The 25,111-nt window shown below is 38.3% G+C and overlaps 1 protein-coding gene across 2 annotated transcripts; it reads left to right on the top strand.

Moving 5' to 3' along the window:
- Positions 1-75: 75 nt before the first annotated feature.
- LOC120634199 (erythroid differentiation-related factor 1) lies at positions 76-23,097 on the top strand. 2 transcript variants are annotated; one of them, XM_039904660.1, is made up of 17 exons: positions 76-238; positions 1,335-1,516; positions 2,362-2,470; positions 4,734-4,871; positions 5,822-5,957; positions 6,523-7,051; positions 7,633-7,808; positions 9,058-9,221; positions 10,145-10,285; positions 10,909-11,037; positions 12,147-12,804; positions 13,773-13,940; positions 14,544-14,763; positions 16,766-16,946; positions 19,205-19,344; positions 21,290-21,447; positions 22,298-23,097. In XM_039904660.1, exons 1-17 carry the CDS (start codon positions 197-199, stop codon positions 22,678-22,680), a joined length of 3,654 nt encoding a protein of 1,217 aa, XP_039760594.1. In that variant the 5' UTR covers positions 76-196; the 3' UTR covers positions 22,681-23,097. The 2 variants fall into 2 exon arrangements, with proteins under 2 accessions (XP_039760594.1, XP_039760595.1); XM_039904661.1 differs by lacking the exons at positions 76-238; positions 1,335-1,516 and having other exon boundaries at positions 2,415-2,474.
- The last annotated feature ends 2,014 nt before the right edge of the window (positions 23,098-25,111 follow it).

Below are 25,111 nucleotides of genomic sequence, written 5' to 3' on the forward strand. Positions count from 1 at the left end.
AAATGAACCGCAAAAAGGAACGGACCAGTCGGTCGGCAACTCGCAGTATTGTGTCAAATTGACAGATAATTTGTTTTGTTCCTAAACATTCAATACATACTACCTTTATAATTATTTTCATATTGATTGGCTCCGATTAAATATAGTAATTAGCGAATTAATTACTCCCAAGGACTGTCCGTTAAGAAATTCAACCATGGAAGATTGCGAGAGCGAAAGCGAAGTTAATCGCAATAAGGTAACCTCAAATTTCTGTTTACAATTAAACTTACTGTGTTATCTTGATATATATATTTACTGGAACACCTTCAAAGGCCATGTCAACCAACTTAAAACGTAAGTAAAGGTTACAACCTTAAACTAACTATCGTAATATTACCGTGCATTTTTTCGAAGATGCGTTCCGTAAGTTATTTTGTTCATTTATATGGGTTTTCCTATTATATGCTGTTCCGAGTTCCACTCGGTGTCTCGAGTAAACTGTCGAGAATGGTTTTAACGAGTGCCCGTTTCGCGTTATGTGCCGTAGCTCGTAATCCTAACCTATTGGCAAAGCTTAAAAAAACTCATCTGTAGGTCTAGTCTTCTGCATACAAATCTGACAACTTACATCCATAACCTAAACTGAAAACTTCTTAGTACAAGCTGGAGGAAGTGCTCGCATGGTTAAAGTCCAGCTGACCCTGGAGCACAGCTCCAGTTCAGTGCAAGGATGTGTTCCTCAGTTCAGACTTAAGACCTGTCTTAGAATACTTTTAGTAAAACAAATTAAACTAATGTAATACCTGGCGTTCACATTTGCATGACTCATATACTGCCTTCAAAGAAGGCTCATCAATCACCTGGCTTCTCTTCAAGGTCAAGAATTGAATTGAAAAGTTTCAGAGATTTGAACATCTATACTGAAACTTCCTCTGAATTGTGTTTTAGTGGATGGTTGAAGATAGTCGTTCACCTAGCTTAAATTTATGTATATTTTTTTTAATTTTGTTTATGTATATTTGAAATAAAAATAGAAGGTAGGCTACCTTTTATTCATTTTTTGTATACATGATGTTAAATGGTAATAACAAGTGTACACATACACTTGTTATTGACATTCACAAAACTTACAAAAATTAAATGTAATATGTGTACGTCGTAAGTGTGCCTAATAAATAAATAAGCTTATTGATGTTATATAGTGTTTGTTAGATTTTTTTTTTATATTTATATTTCTAAATATAAATAATAATAAATTAGTTAGGTTGAATACTTATCTCAAAATGTTTAAGTGAAGACAGTGCTGTGTCATGTAGCTTTGGATGAAAACTGTTAATCTTATTTTTTTACAGGACCGAAGTCCCTCCCCCGGAGTGAAATCAACGGCTGTTGTTAAATACACAGCATTTCAGAGCCCAGTGGGATATGCACGTCTACAATGCAACACAGATATCAACTTGCCACCTTCCAACTGGGGTGGGATAGATACATATGGGCTAAAACAGATACTGACTAGAGACAGTGGACTATCCAGGTACTATTACTATATATGTATGTGATTGTTAATTTCTAGAAACAGGCCCTATGGCAGACATGCCCACTGCAGTTTCAGCTTATTATATCTTTGGGCTTTATTTGTATCTTTAATTCTACTGCTGATTTTGTAAAAGATTATGTCTTAATACTTTTTGGCTATAAATTGTTGCCTGTACACAGCTTTTTCTAGCAATTTTTGATATGCATCCAACACTGCTATGCAACATAGATATCACCTGGCCATCTTTCATCTCGGGTGGCATAGATATATTTGGGCTGAAATCAATGCTAACTAGACACATTGGATTCTTAAGGTTATCATTAACATCAGCCTATGCATCTACTGCTGCACAGAGGCCTCGTTCAGCGCCAACTCTTCCTATTTTCGGCCTTTCTCATCCAGTTGATGCCGACCACTTTTCCGAGCCTCATAAGAATGGCCTCCTTATTGGCCCGAGAGAGCTATGCCCGGGAGTATCTCTACGCGATCAAATCAAAAATGTGGAGATTCATAGAAGAACCGCACCCTTTCGTAAAAGAAGGGTTTTAGCAACGTTTAAAGCAATATGCACTTTGGTGACGAGAGCAGTGCGGACCCGATCCGACCAACGAATTGGGGTTAGTCCTCGAGGTCTCTTTCCTTCCACTTTACCAGTGACCACTAACTTTTCATGATTGTCTTCATCTCTTCTGGCAATTTGACAGAAGTACTCGAGAATCCTCTGAAGACAAGTTTATAGCCTTCTTGTAATTTTAAGCTGTCTCAATATCGATGCGCTGGTCTTGTAGAGTACCACCATTGTTTAACACAGCAAAAGGTTAAATATTTTTTTATTACTTCAGTTTTAGAATGGCGCATATGTTTCCTGACTGCGTCGGGGAGGTTGATGTGATATCTGATGCGGAGTGCATTAAAAAACTCCTGAAACTGCCTTATCAACCTAATGGAACTGTAAGTATGTATTATTACTACTTTTTGCTGGTAGATTACTAACCTTTGGTTGATACAGTGTCACTGGGCTGCGCTTATAAGCACTTTGATCGCGTTGTCATCATTGTAATCAAGAACAAATAGCCCCATTATCTCTACAGTTAACACAAAAACAGCCTTTGCCTCTAGGCAACTAAAAAAACAACTGGTCCAATAAGCAGCTCACAAATTCAAATTCAAATTCATTTATTTCAAGTAGGCCTTCTTTATAAGCACTTTTGAAATGTCAAGTATGTATGTTTGTAGTGACTCTACCACCGGTTCGGACAGCAGATTCTACCGAGAAGAGCCGGCAAGAAACTCAGTAGTTGCTCTTTTCCAACATCAACATTTACAATCATTTTACTATCTTGCGGGAGATGAGAGCGAGGCTGGCTGCTTCCAATCTACCTTGTCATTGAGGAATTCACCAAATGTATAATAACCTCGCAGTATTAGATGTGTCTTTACACATTTTTTAAATGTATGTATCGGTAGGTCAAGAATTACCTTAGGAATCATGTTATAAAAGCGCACAAAGGAGTTCTGCACCTTTCGCAGACGATATGCAGATATCACTAATTTATGTCCGTTTCTGGTAAGTCGATTGTTAATTTCAGCTTTTTGTTTATAAAGAGTAATATTTTGTCTCACAAAGACTATATATATTATTATAAATATATTGCGAAGCTACTGTAAGAATACCTTTTTGTTTAAATTTTTTATTTGCTTAATCCAAGGTTATATATTGATCGTACCGCTCTTTTCTGTAGTAGCTCAACAAACTTAGCCGGTTGTTTTTTTTTTGTTTTCACCATCTCACATTGTCATTTAAAACTATCAAAGACGCAACCTGGTTACAGCAATAATTTACACCCAAGCATTTTTATCGTTGACGTAGTCCATAATACTATAATAGGACTTTTCTAAAAGCTTACGTTTAATACAAATTTTGTACTTTTTAAGAGACATCTGTAAGATATAAACTGGTAGTTTATTGTATAAAATTTCCTTTAAATGAATTACTTATTTTATGTAGTCTCGTATATTGCTAAAGCGTAAGTTTATTTTTGCTTCTAATGTTAAAATTATTGCAGACACATTTTCTCTTAAATTTAGAAATATTTTTGTGAATATTTTTATTTTCAAATATGTATTGGCTAAAAACTGTCATTATCTTAAAATCTTTAAATTTATCTCTCAATGACTCTCTCAGATCCATTTTATAGAACGCACGAACAGCCCTCTTCTGCAACACGAAAATAGTGCCAATATCAGCCGCATTACCCCATAGTAAAATTCCATGTGACATAAGTGTGCTTAAATATAAATATATCACGACATTACACACATCGCCATCTAGCCCTAAAGTAAGCGTAGCTGGAGTTATCCTCCTTCAACTTTTTTAAGTTATGTGCGTTTTAAGTAATTCAGTTATCACTTGCTTCAACGGGGAAGAAAAATATCGTGAGGTAACTATGCATTCCTGAGAGATTTTGTAGAAATGTGAATGTGTGGAGTCCACCAATCCGCACTGGGCCGGTGAGGTGGACTGCGGGCTTAACCCCTTCGCATTGTGGGAGGAAACCCGTGCCCTGTATTGGTCCTGTGATGATAATGATTTATATTTATTAACCCTACTAATATTATAAACTAGCTGTCCCGGCGAACTTCGTACCACGGATCATTTACGTATTATCCTATTCCGGTCTAAAAGAAATCCATAAAATCAAATATCATAAAAATTGGTCCAGCCGTTCTTGAGTTATAAATGGTGTAACTAACACAACTTTTTCTTTTATATAGATGTGAAAGAGTTGATCTTTGTTACTCAATCACGCAAAAATGGCTGAACGGATTCGGATGAAATTTGGCATGCATGTAGCCTGTTACATGGAAAAGAGCATAGGCTACCTTTTATCCCGATTCCTTAAGTAGTTTCCGAGGGAAAATTAAAGTTGTTTTCGAGCAAGGCCGCGGACAGTTTCAAATTTCGTATGCATGTCGCTATGGAAAAGAACATGTACATTCCATTCCGATTTCTCAAATAGTTCCCGTGGTAGGATTAACGAGCGAAGCTTTAGACCCAATTCTGAAGTCCACGTAGACAAAGTCGCGGGCAGAAGCTAGATAAGCTAGATAAGCTAGATAGATAGCTAGATAAGCTAGATAGATAGCTAGATAAGCTAGATAGATAGCTAGATAAGCTAGATAAGCTTAATAAATTTGTATGTTTTACGCGCAGGTCAGTATGATGGTGCACAGAGTGGAGAACACGTTGCTTTTGGATGACTTCGACGTGTACGAGTACCTCATGAAGTCCGAGTGGTCGTGGCTGAAGGACTTCTTCTATGAAAACATATTGAAGACCATGTCGGAAAAGGTGGGAATGGAAAATAATGCGGAAATTTGAAATCAAAATGAAATAAATCAAGCACAGATAACTGTTTAAAAACATGTTTTGAAAAATCGCACGTGAGACTGACCTCTAGTCAAACTTAGCCGGTTGCATTTTTTTTAAGCTATGAAGCTAGAGTAATTCACACCCAAGCTTTTCGAGGGACATCTCAAAGACTTCATTTGTTATAAAATAATATACAATTGCCCTTGAATGAATTTCCAATTTTGTGTAGCCTAGTAAACTGCACAGCGAGTTTATTTTTGCTTCTAATATTAATATTGTTACAGTCCATATTATTTTTAAATTTTGTGATATTTTTATGGACACTGACTACGCACCGTCATTATTTTATCTTCTTTAAATTTATCCCTTAATGAATGAATCTCTTGGGCTAGTAAATAAATAAATAATTATGGAGCGAAGCTTTAGACTCAATTCTGAAGTAGCAGACAAAGTCGCGGATAGAATCTAGTATATAATAAACTAACAATAACATAGATACTGATACCATGTTCTAGCTGAAAAGGAAAAAGTTTCTAAATACTTGGACCTTGCTCACGAGATTACCGCCACGTGGAGTGTTGAGTCGACCGTTATTGTTCCGAGTGTCGTCTCAGTCACTGGTCTTCTCGCGAAAAGCTTCGACCAACATCTTAAGAAGCTTTCGTTTGGTTGTTGGATCAAGGGTCGGATACAGAAGGCAGTAGTCCTTGAAACGGCGCGTATTGTGAGGAGGTTCCTCACTCTGGAGCCCGTTGCTTGGGCATTCAAAAGCCCCGCAAGCGGAGGGTGGATATTTTTTCTTATACATTTTTAATATTGTTTTTTTTTAAAGCAATGTTAAGAATTTAAAAAACAAATGAATATCAATAAAAAAGAATTATGTTCTTAATTCTGTGGCTATATATTCTCTGTCTCTCTCTGCACACTAGGAGCGTATGTCGCTGACTCTGGCCCCGAGCCCCAGCTCTGCGCTGCAACTGACCCACAAGTTCCTGTCGCACAGCGTGGCGGAGCGCCCGCAGCCACTGCCCTCGGAGACACCCCACCCGCCCATGTGCTTGCCCGGTGAATAATTTAAAAAAAAAAAATATATTAAAAATTATTTACCAATAAATTTAAAGACGAATACATTGAATGAGTAGATAATAGTAAAATTGAAAAATATATATATATATATATACTTCGACAATACACACAATACACACACGTTATGGGTACTAAGGTAGCTGATGAATATTTTTATGAATATAATACACATAAATACTTATAATATACAGATAAACACCCAGACAACTCATGTTTATCACACAAACATTTTCTATTTGTGAGAATCGGACCGGCTGTCAGAACGCTTTGCAACAATACACTGCAATTTTCAATTTTATAATTTTTTTATAGTGGTGTTGCCGAAATTAGTATATGCACCTAGCGACTGTAGCGCCATCTAGTAGGAAACATTGTATATTATAGTTTTAGTTTTTTTATACTTTTTTACCTACACTTGGAGGAAATATCAATTTTATAAATTTGTCGGGTTAGAAATTTTTAAATGCCTTTTTCAATTTACAAAGTTGAGTTTTCCCCCAAGTGTAGGTGAAAAAGCACGAATAAAAATTATATAACATTTTAGGGCCATTTCTCCCGGAACCCGAAATACGTCCGGAGGCAACTGAACCAGCGAAAGAGCAGAACTTCAACCGAAACGTCCATTGGACTTTTGAAGATATACACATGTTGATCGGAAGCAATCTGCCAATTTTTGGCGACAAAGACCGTCCCTGCGTCAGCCTTCGTTTAAGAGACGCGAGGGAATCCATAAACGTACTGACAGGCATAGACTATTGGCTGGACAACTTGATGTGCAACGTTCCGGAAGTATTAATGTGTTACCATTTAGATGGAATTGTTCAGAAATACGAACCGATGAAAACGGAGGATTTGCCCAATATGGAAAACAGTAAATTCTCTCCGAAAATCATAAGGAATGTTGCTCAGAATATATTGTCTTTTCTAAAATCGAACGCGACGAAAGCTGGCCATACTTATTGGCTGTTTAAAGGACCGCACGATGACGTCGTTAAACTCTACGATCTGACTACTCTATGCCCGGATACCATGGACAACCCTTTTACAACGCCTGTAGCTATGTTACTATACAGGTATAGTGTATTATTATGCTAGCTAATACCCGCGGTTTCATTTGCATTACCTATGAGCCCTAACGAAATGTTATACTGAAGGTATAACTATAACCTTTTTCATAAATGTAAACTTCCCTCCCCACCGCTATGTAAAAAACCACATGTAAAAAAAACAACTCTTGCTCTGTAAAAACAAGAAATAAATCTATGAAAAATTTGTATAAAGTTGTTTCAGGCAACTAGGCCTTTGCAACAAAAAATAATTGTAAAATACTGAACAATATAATTATAAAAGATTAAAAATGCGGTGTTTTCACTGGGTTTTCAAAAATGTGTCGGGGTTTGAGGTCGAACCCCGTTCCACACCTCTAGCTATTCTAAGCAATCTGAGTTTTAATCATAATTCTCAAAGGAGTTAACCATAATGTTTTCATAGGCGTGTGAACTCTTCTATTTCGCACATGGCTAGCTTGGTGGACTGCGACCTAAACTCTTCTCACTTCTTCCTCTCTCTCCCTCTCTCTCTCTCTCTCTCTGTCCTGTTGGCTGTTGAAAGGTTGATGATAGTATTGTCCACTTCAAATTTATTCATGTTACAGGGTGGCAAGGAATATGCGTCTGATGAACAGGTCGAAACACGTCCGGCAACTCTTGGAACACGTAGTGGAACTGCTGAAGGTGGAGAGATACCCCCAAATCGTAGCTTCCTCCCACTACATGCTGTCCGACTTGTATGTGCCCGCTATAACTAATCCTGCTTGCCCGAATTTTAAAGGTAAATAGTTGAATTCATCAATAGCCTTTTGTCCACTGCTGGACTAAAGGCTTCACTTAAGGTTGGCCTGTAATAACAACGCTGGGCAGATGGGTTGGTGATCACATTTTGAATTGCTGTAACCGCACAGCAAAATTTAAGCAAATGAGGTTTTACAGTATTTATGATAAATAAAAACTTATGTTCCATAACTATTTACTTAGGATCAAAATCAGAATTCAAAATTCTTTATTGCTAATTTGGGTGATTGTATATAGATGAATAAAGGATAAACACTCAGCTCAGCCGAATTCCGTCTTACAGCATGCTATATTGTAACAAAAAAAAACTTTACATTCATCAGATCAATGTGTTGAGGAAAATATTTTTTAATTTTGTATATATTAAATAAGTGAACAGCGTCTGGTGGAAGGCTTGGATCCCGGCTAGTTAACAGCCTACTGAAATAGTCGTACCGCCACGCTATTTAGCGCTTCGCCGTATTATCTTCTTCTTCTTCTTCTTCTGGGCAGTTTCCGCACGTAAGCGCTTCGCTTGTTGTACGTGAAATTTCCCAATGTTGCTCGCTACTCCAGCCATCCAAGCTCGTTCCAGAATCCCAGCATGCCGCCCAGGTTGCTGAGGATTTCTGGGATAGTGGCTGGTGATCCCAGGTAGATCTCGTGTTGCTCTGTCACGCCCGTGCACTCCAGCATCACGTGCGTAGGTGTTTCATTCTTCTCCATGCATGCTCTGCAAAGAGGACTGTCGGTGACACCTATAATGGAAAGATGTCTGTTTAAGGAGCTATGTCCTGTTATGAGTCCCACCACCTTCCTAAGTTTGCTTCTATCGCCGTATTATGTTCATAGTTTTAAATTCAAATTCTTTTCTTGCAAGAAAGTGGTGCATTCAAAATACCACATAAATAAATAACGATTCAATTGTAGCCAAACACGGCGTGAAAAAAACACCCACCATAACGTTATTCCATTTTCGATCTGCAACAAAAAACATATATAATATCGATATTGAAGTTTATATAATGTAACTACCATACCCTTTATAGGTTACCCCGCTACAATGTTAGACTACATCATCTCTAGCGGGCCAACGTTTAAACAACCAAAAATATGTTTAGGGTCCGAGAGGGGTCAATCGGTGACCCCCGTGACTGTGGCAACAGAAAAAAGTCAAATCTCATTTATGCCAAATGATGAAAAAAGCCTATCTGACGCATACTACCATCCTGTAATATTTTTATTTTTAGACGAAAGCTCTGATTCTGAAGAAGAGACAGATTTCGGAAACTATGCCGAATTTCCGGGCCATCCCACTTCTGATGTTGACAGTGGCTGCGAGAGAGACAGCAACGTGGGTGACAAAGACGAAGATAGTGAAAATGTCGAGATTATGAGTGATACCACAGACAAGGTAACTGTCATAGACAATCCATACAGACTATTAACCATACTAACAAATTAAGTGTATGTTTATATTCGTATCATACGTCAAACAAACATATTTTATCCCTACATCCTGGATTGTTGGTATTCCTTAACAGCTCGTTAGAACTCGAAGAATCATCATCATCATTATAATTTCAACGAATGTATGTCCACAGCTGGACATAGGTATTTTGTAGGGAGTTCCAAATCCAACGTTCTTCACGCTATTTACTAACTGCACGGCTAGCATGGTCAGGAGAAAATTATCTCCCCGGGGAGCGGATATAAATTTATCTTCTCTCAAAGCTTTATCAACTCTCAGAGCACTGATACACAAGTGGAAATAATAACCAAATAATATATGTGTAATAATAATCGGGGAAACTTCTCCTATTCCATTTCTTGTGCTTTAACAGGTGGACGCGTTAATTATATTCCTTGTCAGGGGATATAATCGGGGGAATACCGGCTAAGTTTGTTGTGGGCTTCTTCTTAGACCAGGGCGCGTTTGGAACACTCGTAGCTTCAGTTTTAAGTTTACGAATGTGGTTATCGCCATCATCTCACTACCGTGTTATTCTTATGTACGCATCAAAAGTGCCACCTATGGGCCTACTTGAATAAAGATATTTTTGAGTTTGACTTTGACTTTTATATATATATTTTGTCTCTTGCCTATGCTAGCCCTGCTGGTTATTCAAGGGAGGTTAAACCTCCCAGACTTTTTAAGAATATTAAAAAACTTAAAAATATGGAAATATAATAATCGACATCACAAATCTCAATACAAAGAAATAGACTAATGTAAAAATGTCACATAAGAGCTAGAGGCTATGTAGTTATATCTGTGGTTTTATTCCCGACTCTCTTATTCTTCTTGTATTATTTTCTATTTATCTTTTGTTTTAGGATGAGAAGTGCGAGCGAGAGGAAACTTCAGATGGAGGCGGGTGCGAGCGAGAGGGCAGTAGTGAACGCACGGAGCTAGCTTTACAAGTGCGTGGTCTGGCTCTGAGGGACATTGTACATAGACAGTCTTCGCATCAGACAGTAAGCTATTTTTTATTATTATTTACTTGATTAGACTTCAGTTTTTTTAGAAATAAACATTATTATTATTAATATTGGAATTTACTCTCACGCTCGTTTACAAGATAAATATATATATGTACTAGCTATTGCCCGCGACTTCGACTGCGTTTGATTTTGTTTTTTGATGTGGCATTCAATTTAGTTGTATGTAGTTCTAAAAAAAATTAAATTATTAATTATCGCTAAGCCATAATACAGGGGGTTTCGGGGGCGATAAATCGATTAATCTCGGTAAAAAACGGCAAGAAATATGCTTTTTGGGAGATTCTGATGCGTGCGATGCGTGAACGGGAAACGTTACGCCAAACGACGGAAGTATGTAGTAAGTATATCGGAATTGTTGTTTCTTTAAAGTTCTATAAAACAGTCCGCGAGAAATATTTCGAATATTTTTTAAATCGGCTCATTCGCGGACGAAGTCGCGCGGGTCCGCTAGTGTATATTGTTCATAAAAATATTCATCGGTCATCTCACTACCCATAAAACAAGCTACGCTTACTTTGGGGCTGGATGGCAATGTGTGCGTTGTCGTAGTATATAAATTATTTATATATAACATCAATAATTTCGTCTGGTCACAGGATGAAAAGGCAAAGACAGATCCCGATAAAGGTCTGGGAGTGGAAGCCGCTACTCGCTGCGGGCGCGCCCTTCGACACGCACTGTTGGGACTGAAAGCCTTGCACCATCTCACTATTAACAAATCTAAGGTAAGTGCGGTGGGAGCCATCATATTTTATCGTATAATCCATATTAATATAGGTAGATTATACAATGATTGCCGCCATATTGGATTTAAATTGATGTCACGTGGGTAGACGCTAAAATTTTGCCAAAAACACCACGTTTGTTAAAATCCGCCAAATAGGAGGGACGAAACGAAAAGTGAAACATCCGAAGATACAAGAAACCACATTTCTTGGAGATGAACTGTTGTAACTTTTTTGTGTTTTATATTTATTTATACACATTTTCCTCCTGTATTCGGGAGATATAAAAATCAAGCTGTTTATAGTCGTAAAAATGTAATAGGCCCGTTTTGACATTTGTCATCGCGACGTAACTAGTTATGGAACCATAAGACTCTGTACTCGATACTCACGATAAAACAATTCAAGTTTGTATCAGTACTTGATTGATATTATTATGTATTGTAAAGTGTTCGTTCGTTCAAAGTATTCCTTTAACTTCACAACCAATACGCGTGACTGGCTGTTGATTATACGTCCACTTTTCAACATGTTGAAACATAGTTAGTACTATATAACAACAAACACAAAAATCGAGTCAAATCACTATGTTTAAATTAATGTCCAAAATAGAAGAGCCATAGTTAACGTCAACTTAAACGAGCGCACAGTCAACTTTACAAGATGAGTAACGAAAAACTGCGCAGTGCGCGCGGGGACGCTTCAGTCATGTGCCGCTTGGTCAGATACATCATCTCAGACTCATTATTTAGAACACATTTTGAGAACCAAGCTCATTCTTTGCAGTAAAGATAACTACACAATATTTAATTTCGATATTGAGTAAAAAAATGGTTACAGCTCTAGAATAAAAAAAAAAAAAAGACAGAACACACACCTTTGAGAACATTATGTATAACTCCCATGCAGGTTTCCTCATGATGTTTTTCTTCACCGTTCAAGTGATATTTTAATTACTTAAAACGCACATAACTTAAAAATGTTATAGGAGAGACGTCGTGAGATTCGAACTCGGCCCCCCGAAAGTAAAGTCGAGCTCCCACCGCCTGGGGTATCAGCGCTTCTAAATATTATAGTTTATAAATTAACCTTAATTAAAAAAATAACAGGAGGAAGAACGTGAACGTCTTAGACAACAGATTATAACAGAAGAGCAACATCCCAAAATGGCGAACCCCTACGAACCTATCAAAATGAACTACGAGCCGCTCAAACAAAGCAAGGACAAAAGCGATACCAAAGAACACGTATCCAGAAGCAGGAGACGAAAAAGAGAGAAAAAGATGGACAAAACTGGCAACTACTTAATAGAAACCAAATCTTCCATAGATAAGAACGCGATTTTGGTCCGCAAAGAGAAAAAAGCGATACCGACATGGCACGAACCGAATAGAGACGATAATTTCGCTTGGAAACTCCATCTGAAAACGCTTCTGTACGAGAAGATCTGTCTCGCGTACGCGACCTTGGCCGAATACAGCTACTCCCACGAACAGTATGGGTTCTCCCTGAAGTACATAGATATGGCCAACAAATGCCAAAGGTTACTGAGCAATATGATAATCAAAAGCAGAGTCGTTGACGCAAGTTGTCTCATTGGCCGTGTTGGCGACAATTATTTTCAATTGAGCAAGCATTGGGCGAGTTTGGAGCAATTCCGGAAACAGTTTGAGACCGATCACGAGATAGATGGACGGATAAAAATGGAGATTGAGAACGATATGACCGAGGAGTTGGACCGTGAGGTGCGAGATGAGTTTGAACTTGGTAAGACTTTTATTATCATGGACATGAATACAAATAATACAATTATGTCATTTTACTTTATTACTACTAAGATTATTACAGCTTTAATTTAATTGTAATATTATTATTATGGCTTATGGTAACTGAAATATGAAATATAAATATAAATAAATAAATATACTACGACAATACACACATCGCCATCTAGCCCTATATATATGGGTACCAAGATGACTGAAGAATAGTTTTATGAATAGGTAATATAAATAAAATACTTATAATATACATATAAACACCCAGACACTAAAAAACACTATGTTTATCACACAAACATTTTCCTGTCGTGGGAATCGAACCCACGGCCTTGGACTCAGAAAGCAGGGTCGCAGCCCACTGCGCCAGTCGGCCGTCAAATATTGTTTACATTCCATAAAAACTCCAGCAATTGTAGTGCCGGATCTTGTTGTTAATGTTTGAAGACTTTTTTTAATAATATATAAAATTCAAATAATCTTTCAAAAATTCAACTAGCTTCAAAGATTTTTCTGATGCAGATCGGTTTTTTATCATTATTGCAACCGAGTAAAGAGGCACGAAGAGGGAGGAGGAAGAAAAAAATTAATAATATCGTCCAACTTCTGATTTGGAGATATATAAAGTGCAACAATCAAAATATTCATCCTATTTTCCATTTGGCATTGAGCCATACATAAGTCAAGAGAAAGAACAGAAAAATCTATCGATGAAGTTACAATGTTAACAACATCATTAGTATTATGATATATGCTTACGTCTTCAGCCGTTTAAATTTTGCAATGCATTTGAAGTTCGAATAAACTCGAATCAACCGTGGTTGGGACAAGAAAAAGACGGCGCGTAACGAAAAAATGTGACGCGTAACGAAAAAATGTTACACTAAATTTTTTTCCAACCCCGATAAAGAAGTTTCACTTCAAAAACGCGTTATTCATGAATATAATGGTTTCCAGAAATAACAATTCCAAAGAGTGAAACTGAGGCCATGTTATCATCGTGCGAGTACTACCGTCGGGCGGGACTAGTGTGCGCAGACGAGACGCACAAAAAAGACGAACTGCTGCGTCGGACGGCGTCCGTGTGCAACGAACTGGCTGTGAGATACATGAACGATGCGCAACGTGAGTACGGCACGAGAAAAGCGAGCTTGGCTTTTTTAATTATAACCATCATGGCAACCAATGGGGCTTAAAGTAGCAGTAAGATGACAGTTTTAGTGACGATCAAATTAGTGCCGACAATGTGCTCCAACACTACACACACACACACAGACAATAAACACGGCGTAGACGAGGGCTCCGATTTCTAACGTCATCCGGACGTGGTACCTTACACGGTACGGGGGCGTTCGGACTAAATTAATAATTAGTCCAAAAGTCTACCAACTGACAGAATAACGTCGAACCGAGCCGAGCAGAAGGCACCCTCGGGTCGACGTCCCCCACTTTTCCCCCGACGTCGTCGAGTCCTGGGGCTCTTCTCATGGCGAGCGCTTGCCCCACTGTGATTAAAACCCATTTTTATATTATAATTTTTAAGCTTGGTATATTTGACTAGTAGAATACTATACACTATGAAAAATTTCAAATCGAAGATGGCCGCCACCACAAAACGCCGAATTTCATTTATTTTTCAAAATGGGTATCAAATGAACTTGGCTTGACTAGAACAATAATGTACACTATATTTTTTTTATTTCAAATTTATGTATTACACTCGTACAGAGATATACGTGAAGTACCTCGAGGAGTGCGAGAAGAAGGACGGCAACTCGAAATCTATATACAAACAGTTCAGCGCACTGTCGCGACGTTCGTCCGAGTGCCTGGACGAGGCCACGGCTATCTTCACTCAGGTCAACGACGTGCCCAACTTAGCGCTCCTGTACTGCAATAAGGCGCGCTATATGAGGTTCAGAGCGCATTGTATCCAAGGCGGTTTTAAGTGAGTAGCTTATTTACTTATTTCATTGTCTACTCTCTACCTTTAGGTAATGTTTATACAACGTGTAACCTAATTACGGAATAATGTTGAAACATGCATAAGTATACTTCATGAGGAATCAAGCTGTAAAAATATTTAATCAAAAGGAGCATATTTATTTTTTTATACAAACGAATTCAAAACATTCTAAGTGTTTACTTGTGACAGGGCTGTCATTAAAGATAAAAGACCGAAATGAAAAGAAGCGATTTTATTTTTTCATAGAAACGTATTGAAAACATTCTAAGTGTTTACTTGTGGCATGGCACAGGAGTGTGGTGGTTCTGTTCTTCAAAAAAGGTGATAATACCTTGTTGAAGAATTACAGACCCATCTCGCTGCTGAGTCATATCTACAAGCTGTTTTCGAGGGTCATTACGAATCGTCTCGCTCGTAGGTTTGATGACTTCCAGCCTCCCGAACAAGCCGTTTTAGTACCATAGACCACATTCATACGCTGCGGCAGGTTATACAGAAGACTGAAGAGTATAACCGGCCACTTTGCTTAGCGTTTGTGGACTATGAAAAAGCCTTTGATTCGGTGGAAACTTGGGCTGTGTTTAGGTCACTGCAGAGATGCCGAATTGACTACCGGTATATCCAAGTGTTGCAGTGTTTGTACAAAAACGCCACTATGTCAGTTCGTATACAGGATCAGACTACGAGACCAATCCAATTGCAGCGAGGCGTGCGACAGGGAGATGTTATCTCCCCGAAACTATTTACCGCTGCGTTGGAGGACGTCTTTAAGCTTCTGGATTGGAACGGACTTGGCATCAACATTAACGGCGAGTACATCACTCAACTTCGGTTTGCCGACGATGTAGTCATAATGGCAGAGACTCTGGGAGACCTAAATACGATGCTCGATGGCCTCAGCAGAGCTTCTCAACAGGTTGGCCTACGAATGAACATGAGCAAGACGAAGATTATGTCTAATGCTCATGTTCCGCTTCAACCAGTAATCGTTGAGAACACTGCACTCGAAATTGTTGACGAATACGTATACCTAGGACACACGATCCAGTTAGGTAGGTCCAATTTCGAGAAGGAGGTGAACCGCCGAATCCAACTCGGATGGGCAGCGTTCGGGAAACTTCGTGCCATCTTTTCGTCAAAAATCCCTCAGTGCCTGAAGACGAAAGTCTTCGAACAGTGCGTGTTGCCAGTGATGACCTATGGCTCTGAAACATGGTCGTTAACTATGGGCCTCATAAGAAGGCTTAGAGTCACTCAGCGGGCGATGGAGAGAGCTATGCTCGGAGTATCTCTACGCGATCGAATCAGAAATGTGGAGATTCGTAGAAGAACCAAAGTTACCGACATAGCTCAACGAGTCGCGAAGCTTAAGTGGCAATGGGCCGGGCCCATAGTTCGGAGAAAGGATGGACGTTGGGGTCCCAAGGTGCTGGAATGGCAGCCCCGTACTGGTAAGCGCAGCGTTGGTCGACCCCCAACGAGGTGGACAGACGACATTAAGCGCGTCGCAGCTAGCCGTTGGATCCAAGCGGCTCAGAATCGTGGAACTTGGAACTCCCTACAAAAGACCTATGTCCAGCAGTGGACGTCTATCGGTTGATGTGATGACTTGTGACAACTCTATTGAAGATAAAACACCGACACGCGTATAGTACCTACGCTACGCGATGCGTATCTAATAAAGCGCCAGGAGATGTTAGATCTGTATCCGATTTCCTTCAGTAAAAACTGTTGGGGTTGTTTAATCAAAAACTATTAGGTTTTCGGTTTCATTGAGAAGTCTTAGAGGCAGTACATAATGTCCCTTTAAAGCCTGTGAAGTATTATTTTGGTTTTAATTTACACGTTGTATATGAACGTCTTCTGACTATTTTTGTAAGGAATAAATATTGTATGTCTTATTATAAACATATAAACAGACACTGGAAAACATTCATGTTTATCACACAAAAAACATAGATTGTAACATAAAATTTCTTTACAGTTCCGAAAAACGAAGCCTGTATAGCCAAGCCGAAGATCTCTACAGGTCGGCCCTAAAACTCTTAGGGCCCAGAGAATTTTGCGGGGCCACTTCAGTATGGGATCTCGTATCCTGGGAACTGTCCTGCCACCTTTACACCAGGGCTGTGCTGATGCAGGACTCTCCGGGTGTTTATGCGAATGTGAGTATTTTAACTACTATGAATCCCACTTCTGATGATCATAAATGTGAGATATCATCCATTTATTGAACGAAAGGACCATACACGGGACCTAGTTGTGTCAGGCAATAATGTTATATCTTAGAAGTCGTGTCGCTTCAGCAGATCAGAATACAGTTCTCACCACACGGGTGTTTGAGGACATAGCCAAAAAAGTAAATTCCACATATACATACATAGTAAATATTTATTTATTTATTTCCGAAACGTTATCGCTTACTATGGGCCTCATAAGAATGTTCAAGTGTCACTCAGCGGGCGATGGAGAGAGCTATGCTACGAGTATGTCTACATGACCAAATAAGAAATGAGGAGATCCGTAGAAGAACTAGAGTTACCGACATAGCTCAGTGAGTCGCGAAGCTGGAGTGGCAATGTGCGGAGCACAGAGCTCGGAGAACCGATGGAAGTTTAAGCTGCTGGAATGGCGACCTTGAACCGGTAAACGTAGCGAAGGTCGGTCCAACGAGGTGGAAAAATGACATCAGGCGAGTCGCTGGAAGCAAGCGGCCCACGACCGTGAAAGTCAAAAGTCAAAGTTAAAAATATCTTTATTCAAGTAGGCCCATAGGTGGCACTTTTGATGCAAACATAAGAATTACACGGCAGTGAGATGATGGCGATAACCATCCGTAAACTTAAATCTAAAGCTACGAGGGTTCCAAACGCGTCCTGGTCTAAAAAGAAGCCCACAACAAACTTAGCTGGGTGTTTTTTTTGTTATCACCATCTCACAATGTTATTTAAAATTATTAGAAGAGCAACCTGGTTAGAGCAATAATATACACCCAAGCTTTGCACCGTGGATTGTGGACCTACAAAAGACCTACGTCCAGCAGCGGACGACAGTAGTTTTTAACCTATCTTCAGATTTTATTAAAAAATTTAATGTATAATCATAATTATTTATTGCAAAATACGCGTCAATAAGGTTTTACATGTTGGTTTAAGGTACAGTGTATTGCCAGTAATTTGGCATGCAATGTTACAAAATAAATACAACTGCCCAACTAAATGATGTCAAAAGAATATAATAATAACACTTATATTACTAAATTGTCACATTAATTATTAGATTCAAATCTTAATTTAAACATAACATTTGCAAGATGAATTCGTCAACTTCCGCCATACTGTACCACAGAGATATATAAATAAAATAAAAAAAGTGTGGGTCAGCTCCGACGCACGACTGGAGTTTACTCCTTAAGTACGATTTCTAAACATAATCAAAAAGAGTTTATTTAGCTGAATAAAGATTTATACCATATGAAAGGGTAAATTTCATATCCTGTGGTAATGACAAGGTTGCTTGGAAGCATCTTTTAGCTCTCACAAGATAGAAAAATGAATGTTAAAATGCAAAATGTAAATTGTTGATGTTGGAAAAGAGCAACTGCTGAGTTTCTTGCCGGCTTCTTCTCGGTAGAATTTGCCTTCCGAACCGGTGGTAGAATCACTACAAACAGACAGACTTGACGTTTCAAAAGTGCCTATATTAGGCCTACTTGAAATAAATGAAATTTGAATTTGTGCAATTTATTCCCACACGGCGGAAGTGTAACTTCATAAAAGTAGCCTACGGGAGATCGAGGTGGATGTAGAGTGGAACTGGACATGGTAACAAGAATAGGAAAAATAAGTAAATTAAACGAAAGCGACGTTGCATGTTTGCGCATCACAGTTGCCGGGCATGCAACGTCGCAAAGCGAAAACGTAACGAGGTCATTCATCAGTTGATTTTACTCCTCACATTTTTCTCATACCGGGCGCCTTATATTTGAAAATCGATTCTTAAGGAGTAAACTCCATAGATAGACATATTCAAAAATGCTGTTAAAGCCCATTATCTTGAGCAATAAAGACGACAGTGATTAACTCTTACTCATATTTAAGTATGTTTTAGTATATATTAGTTTATTATTTTTTAAATTTATTATTATTAGTATTTTATGTGTGTAATCTTGATAAGTATTAGTGTGTAATTGTTCGTAAGTATGTATATAATAATAATACACCCCACCAATCGGTTTCCCTTGGTTTTCCTAATCCTAAGGTTGCCTGGAAGAGATCGCTACTAAGCGACAAGGCCGCCCTTTGTATCCTACTTTTTAAGTTTATTTTTGTTGCGTCCATTGTTCTTTTTTACTATTTGTGGTGTACATATAAAGTGTATGAATGAATAAACTCCAATAATGGGCGTTCCTAATTTGTTGCAGGAAGTAACAGAAGTAGCGGAAGCCTTTAAACACGCTCTAAAGTACTGCTTGTTGAGTCCGGGGCCGCGCCAGTACTTGTACCAGTTCCGAGCCGCCATGATATACCATCGACTGGGCTCTCTGTACCATTCGCAATACAGGTAATCTTCATACCCAACTTAATACCCTATTTTTTACAGGTGTACCCTTTACTAGCGGCTAACTAGCTTTTACTAGCGGCTTCGCTCGCGTGGTTATTCGAAGAACTTATCAAATTATTAAAACGTTTGGCACTTCGCTAGAAGGTGACTCGTAATCTGATAATTAGGTACCCCAACTTTGTTTTCTAAGTTCCTTAAATATTAACATTGGTAATGTAAGTTTCTATTTCAAATTCAAATTCAGAATTTCTTTATTCATGTAGGCCTATCACAGGCACTTATGAAGCTTTCTATTTAAATTTTATTATTATAAATTTACATATATTTTAATAATGCTTGTATAAAATTGAGTTATCGTACATTAGTAACCTAAGGCTAGCTTTATTCATAACTATAATACATGTAATTTTGTTGGTAGTTCTAATATAAATAAATAAAAATAAATAAATAAACTTTGCCAGGAGACGTGGTTTTTAGCATAGAGATTTATGAGCTACATGGGCTACTTTTTAAACCGGATAAATTCAGTCAAGCGCGAGCGTCAGCGCAAGCGTATCTTTCCACAGGAACTGTGCAGTTTTCCCTGGTAAAAAATAGCATATGTCACTCTCCGGCCCATAAACTATCTGTATGCAAAAAATAACACCAATCCGTTGCTCTGTTGCTGCATTATTGTTGGATAAACAAACACACTTTCGCAATTATAATATTAGTATGGATTAAGCTTAATTTGCATAATATGACATTGCGCAAAGTAACGTCACGCCTGCTTCAATCCAATAGAAATTTCATTTATTTCAAGTAGGCCTAATGTAAAAACTTTTGAAACGTCAAGTATGGCTAAGCTAAAGCTCTAATTTGCCTATGACTTCACGAGGGCGGCCATTACACCCGGCGATCGTTCGTGGGAAATACTTTATCAACTGTCAACAGCTAATAAGCGTGTCGCTTACTTGTTGGGATTTTTAAAAAAAAATCTGCTGTCAAAAGCGTCAAAAGTGTCGCTAACTTGTCGGGAATTTGTAAAAAAAAAACCCGCTGTCAAAAGCTTATAAGTTGTTAACCATTGCCTACAGTAGGTACTGTGAGAAATGTACTAGCACCATGGCTTTGGCTTAAATTTATTGTGTAAGAAGATAGCATAATTACTAGCAGGTAAAACTTTAAAATAGTTATAATTTTGTTTTATGTTTTTGAACTTTCTTTTGGCGCATTATGGAAAAATTATGAGGGTAAATTTTTACGATGCGTGCGCACGCCGTCACGAAACACCGACACCCTGAAGTTAGCAATAATCGACATTTTAGTTTTTCAAAAAAAAGGTATGGCAGTGTACACTTTCAATTGTCAAAGTCTGCGGTCGCATTCCGGTGATTCATTTGCACAAAAATCTTTTAATGTTGAGCGAAACTTGGTTGTCCGATAATTAGATAACCAGATAATGCGTTATACAAAATCTTTAGTTTTAAATACCTTTTGTCTATTGTTAGTGTCGTTTTTTTCTACAAACGTAGATAATTTTTTTCTCTAAGGCCAAAGATAACATTTTTGATAAGATTTTTATCTTGTTACGCCAAATAAGTATTAACTTCTAACGCTTGTAAATTCAAATTCAAAATTTCTTTATTCATGTAGGCCTATCACAGTCACTTATGAAGCGTTCATACATATATGTTTACATAATTGTAAGGGGATGGTGATAACTTCGTACGCCAACTTAAACCTAAAGCTACGAGGTTTCCAAACGCGCCCTGGTCTAAGAAGAGCCCACAACAAACTTAGCCGGGTGAAGTACATAAGTACACATACTTTCTTTTTATTTTTTCTATTTTTGTTCTCGTTTTAATCTGTATAATTTGAACTACTATGTATTTAATTTGTGTAATTTGTGTTGACCGTACTGATCGAATTAAAATAAATAAATAAATAAGGGTTTTGTTGTCAGGATAACTCAGGAAGAGGGTCCCCGTCGCCGTAGTCTGCTCAACGCCACGTGCAGCCAGTACGAGAAGGCGGCGATGCAATTCGCGGTTCTGGAAGACGCCGCAATGTTCCTCACCGTGCGCCTTGAGCACGTGGCCGCGCTCGAGACCCACGCAGCCGGTGAGCGCTACCTTACACAGCCGTCATCAGCGTGCACCTCATACATGCACTAAAGCACTCATTATCATCACCCACTATTAAACATAGGTCTTTTGTAGAGAGTTCCAAAATCCACGGTCCTGGGCCGCTTGTTTCCAGCGGCTGCCAGCGACTTTTAACGTTTGACATCGTCTGTCCACGTCGCGGATTAAATATTTTTTTAAAACTCCTTCCACATGTTTATCAAATGAATGGGCTTGATTGGTAGAATAATGAAAAGGGATGACGAATATTATCCAACAAAATGGAAACTAAACATTTGAAAATTATTTTTGTGTCTGAACAATGACCCAGATTGATGAGCCATATCAAAGTCAAAAATATTTTTATTCAAGTAGGCCCATAGGTGGCACTTTTGATGCGTACATAAGAATTACACGGTAGTGAGATGATGGCTATAACGATTTTCGTAAACTTATAACTAAAGCTACGAGGGGTCTATACGCGTCCTGGTCTAGGAAGAAGCCCACAACAAACTTAGCCGGGTGTTTTTTTTTGTTATCACCATCTCACATTGTTATTTAAAATTATTAGACAAGAAACCTTGTAAGAGCAACAATTCACACCCAAGCTTTTTTATCGATTACGCAGTCCTTTATACTATAATAGGACTTTTCAATAAGCTTACGTTTAATACAAACTTTGAACTTTTTAAGAGACATCTCCAAGATGTCAATGGGTAGTTTATTGAAATCATATTAAGCTATTACATTATTAAATGAATAAAATCTTATAACAAAATACAAACAACCTGGGAAAAACTATGTCTCGCGATATGGGCTAAGAGTTAATTCTCATTACTTGGTTACAGTATCACCGAACGTAAAGCTGAAGTCTCTCCAAAACGCGATAGAACTTCTTCGCCAATGCCACTCCATCATGAAAGTGCTGAAAGAAAAAGACCCTGAAGAACAGAGAGATACTCCCAAACCTGAGGAGGCGGACGAGAAGACCCTGAGAAACGAACATAGTCTACTAGCCCTGTATGAAAATCGCCTGCATTACATATTAAAAAATATAATTCAGTACTGCATAACAAAAACCAATAAAGACTATGAAAAAATTACGGATATGTATAAAAAATTGTATTGTGCTAGCTTGAGGATTAAAAAGAATGACGATGTGCGGCTATACGCGTCCAGTATATGCGATGTTTTGGTGTCTATGGATGTAATTAGTAAAGATTTTGAGTAGACAAACTGCCGTTATTGTCTATGGTTATTCTATGTTTTAAGTCCAAGACATCAGACTGATTCTGAGAATCTCCTCACACACCTAATCCATTTGCAACCTAGCAATACCGAAAAATTCATCACAATTTTTTTAAATAATTTTAACGATTTCTCAATGTATGGTAGTAAATACTTTATGCATCTTAAAAAGTGATATTTTTCTATAACATATAAGGTGTCTCAGATATTAACGTCATAGGTTTTTTATATATATATTTATGATAACAGTCACTACACACGTATATCACATGTTTTTGGCTTGATGTTGATTTCTGTGACAACTTGTATATATATACCTTTTTGTAAAAAAAACGTGTTTATTTTTCGAATGATTGTTAGTGCTAAGTAACTTATTAAAATAAATATTTTTGTCTTTGAATTAATTTTTTTCTTTTGTAATTTAATATTTTGGTCGGCAATTTATAATTTGTGGGAGGCTTTGGCCGTGGCTAGTTACCACCCTACCGACAAAAACGTGCCGCTACGCATGCCAGTGCGATGTCGCGTGGAAACCGATTAGGAGTATGACTACCATACTCCATAACAGGTTAGCCCGCTACCATTTTAGACTGCATCACTTACCATAAGGTAAGATTGCAGTCAAGGGCTAACTTGTAGTGGAATTAAAAAAACAAACATCTGGGAGAGATCGCTTTAGCGATAAAACGCCTTCGCACACCTAAACTAGTTTTTTATTATTTTCTATTTGTAAATGTGTTTCTTTGTATTTTGTTTTTGTGTGTGCAATAAAGAATTTAATAATAATAATGCCTTATTAATAATAATAGTTTGATTAATCGATTTTAAGATGCCTTACTATAGGTACGACCCGGAGTCAATCCGATCGTTCGTTCGTTCTTGAAAATAGCAGTGCATTGCTCTACTGGGATCGAACGATTATCACTGACAGGTATATTACAGCTAATAGACCTGACATAGCGCTAGTCGATCGATCAGTGCGCCGTGCAATAATTGTTGACATTACTATTCCACATGACGATAATCTGGTGAAAGCTAAAAAGGAAAAAGTATCTAAATACTTGGACCTTGCTCACGAGATTACCGCCATGTGGAGTGTTGAGTCCACCGTTATTGTTCCGAGTGTCGTCTCAGTCAATGTCTTCTCGCGAAAAGCTTCGACCAACATCTTAAGAAGCTTTCGCTTGGTTGTTGGATCAAGGGTCGGCGACAGAAGGCAGTAGTCCTTGAAACGGCGCGTATTGTGAGGAGGTTCCTCACTCTGGAGCCCTGACGGCCGGTTGCTTGGGCATTCGAAAGCCCCGCGAGCGGAGGGTGGATGTTTTTTTTTTTATAAATTTTTAATAGTTTTCTATTATTTTATTTTTAAGCATTGTTAAGAATTTAGATGCCTTTTAGAGCGTTGGTATCCGCTAAGGAAAGTGTTTGGGTTAGAATAAGTGTTGTAAGAATTAGATGCAGAGTAGCCGAGCTTTTTGTGACAGCCGGTGAAGTACTACCAGTTATTTCTGCCGCCAAGCAGCAGTGTTCCGGTGTGAAGCGCGCGGTTGCCGGTGTAATTACAGGTACATGAGGCCTAAAACCTACGCCTCTGGCTGACAAACACGTGGCGGAACTTTGTAGGGCATTTTCTCTGCATTTTTTTAAATTTATAAATATACTACGACCATACACACATCGCCATCTAGCCCCAAAGTAAGCGTAGCTTGTGTTTACTAAGATGACTGATGAATATTTTTATGAAAAATATACATAAATAATAGCAATATACATATAAACACCCAGACAGTGAAAAACATTCATGCTCATCACACAAACATTTTCCAGTAGTGGGAATCGAACCCACGGCCTTGGACTTAGAAAGCAGGGTCGCTGCCCTCTGCGCCAATCGGCCGTCATATTATTATAATTTAATATATAACTATAATAATATATATTATAATACTTACTTAGCCCCCCTAAATCCTACTTTACGTCCGAGCTGAACATCTTGCCACGTGGGGGGCGGACACGCGTACAATCAAAACTTACGTGGCTAACAAAGTAGGTGACCCATGAACCAGTGACTCCTTGCTGAACAGGCGGGCGGGAGTCGGGGAACCCGAAGAGGGAGACGCAGAGGGAGGAGAAGAAGTACAGAACACCATAATATAGATACATAGAAGGGGGTGTAGATATCTTTTTTAAAACGTCTTTTTAAACGTCTTTTTGCGTCTAAACATTTTCCTGTTGTGGGAATCGAACCCACGGCCTTGGACTCAGAAAGCAGGGTCGCAGCCCACTGCGCCAGTCGGCCGTCAAATATTGTTTACATTCCATAAAAACTCCAGCAATTTTAGTGCCGGATCTTGTTGTTAATGTTTGAAGACTTTTTTTTAATAATATATAAAATTTAAATAATCTTTCAAAATTCA

This window comes from Pararge aegeria, chromosome 23 (genome assembly GCF_905163445.1).
Source record: "Pararge aegeria chromosome 23, ilParAegt1.1, whole genome shotgun sequence".
NCBI classification, from domain to species: domain Eukaryota; kingdom Metazoa; phylum Arthropoda; class Insecta; order Lepidoptera; family Nymphalidae; genus Pararge; species Pararge aegeria.

Coding starts and splice junctions, on each gene's coding strand:
- LOC120634199 (XM_039904660.1), top strand. CDS start 197: ATGGAAGATTGCGAGAGCGAAAGCGAAGTTAATCGCAATAAG. Junction 12,805..13,772: donor GCGAGATGAGTTTGAACTTG/GTAAGACTTTTA, acceptor AATGGTTTCCAG/AAATAACAATTCCAAAGAGT. Junction 19,345..21,289: donor CTGTACCATTCGCAATACAG/GTAATCTTCATA, acceptor TTTTGTTGTCAG/GATAACTCAGGAAGAGGGTC.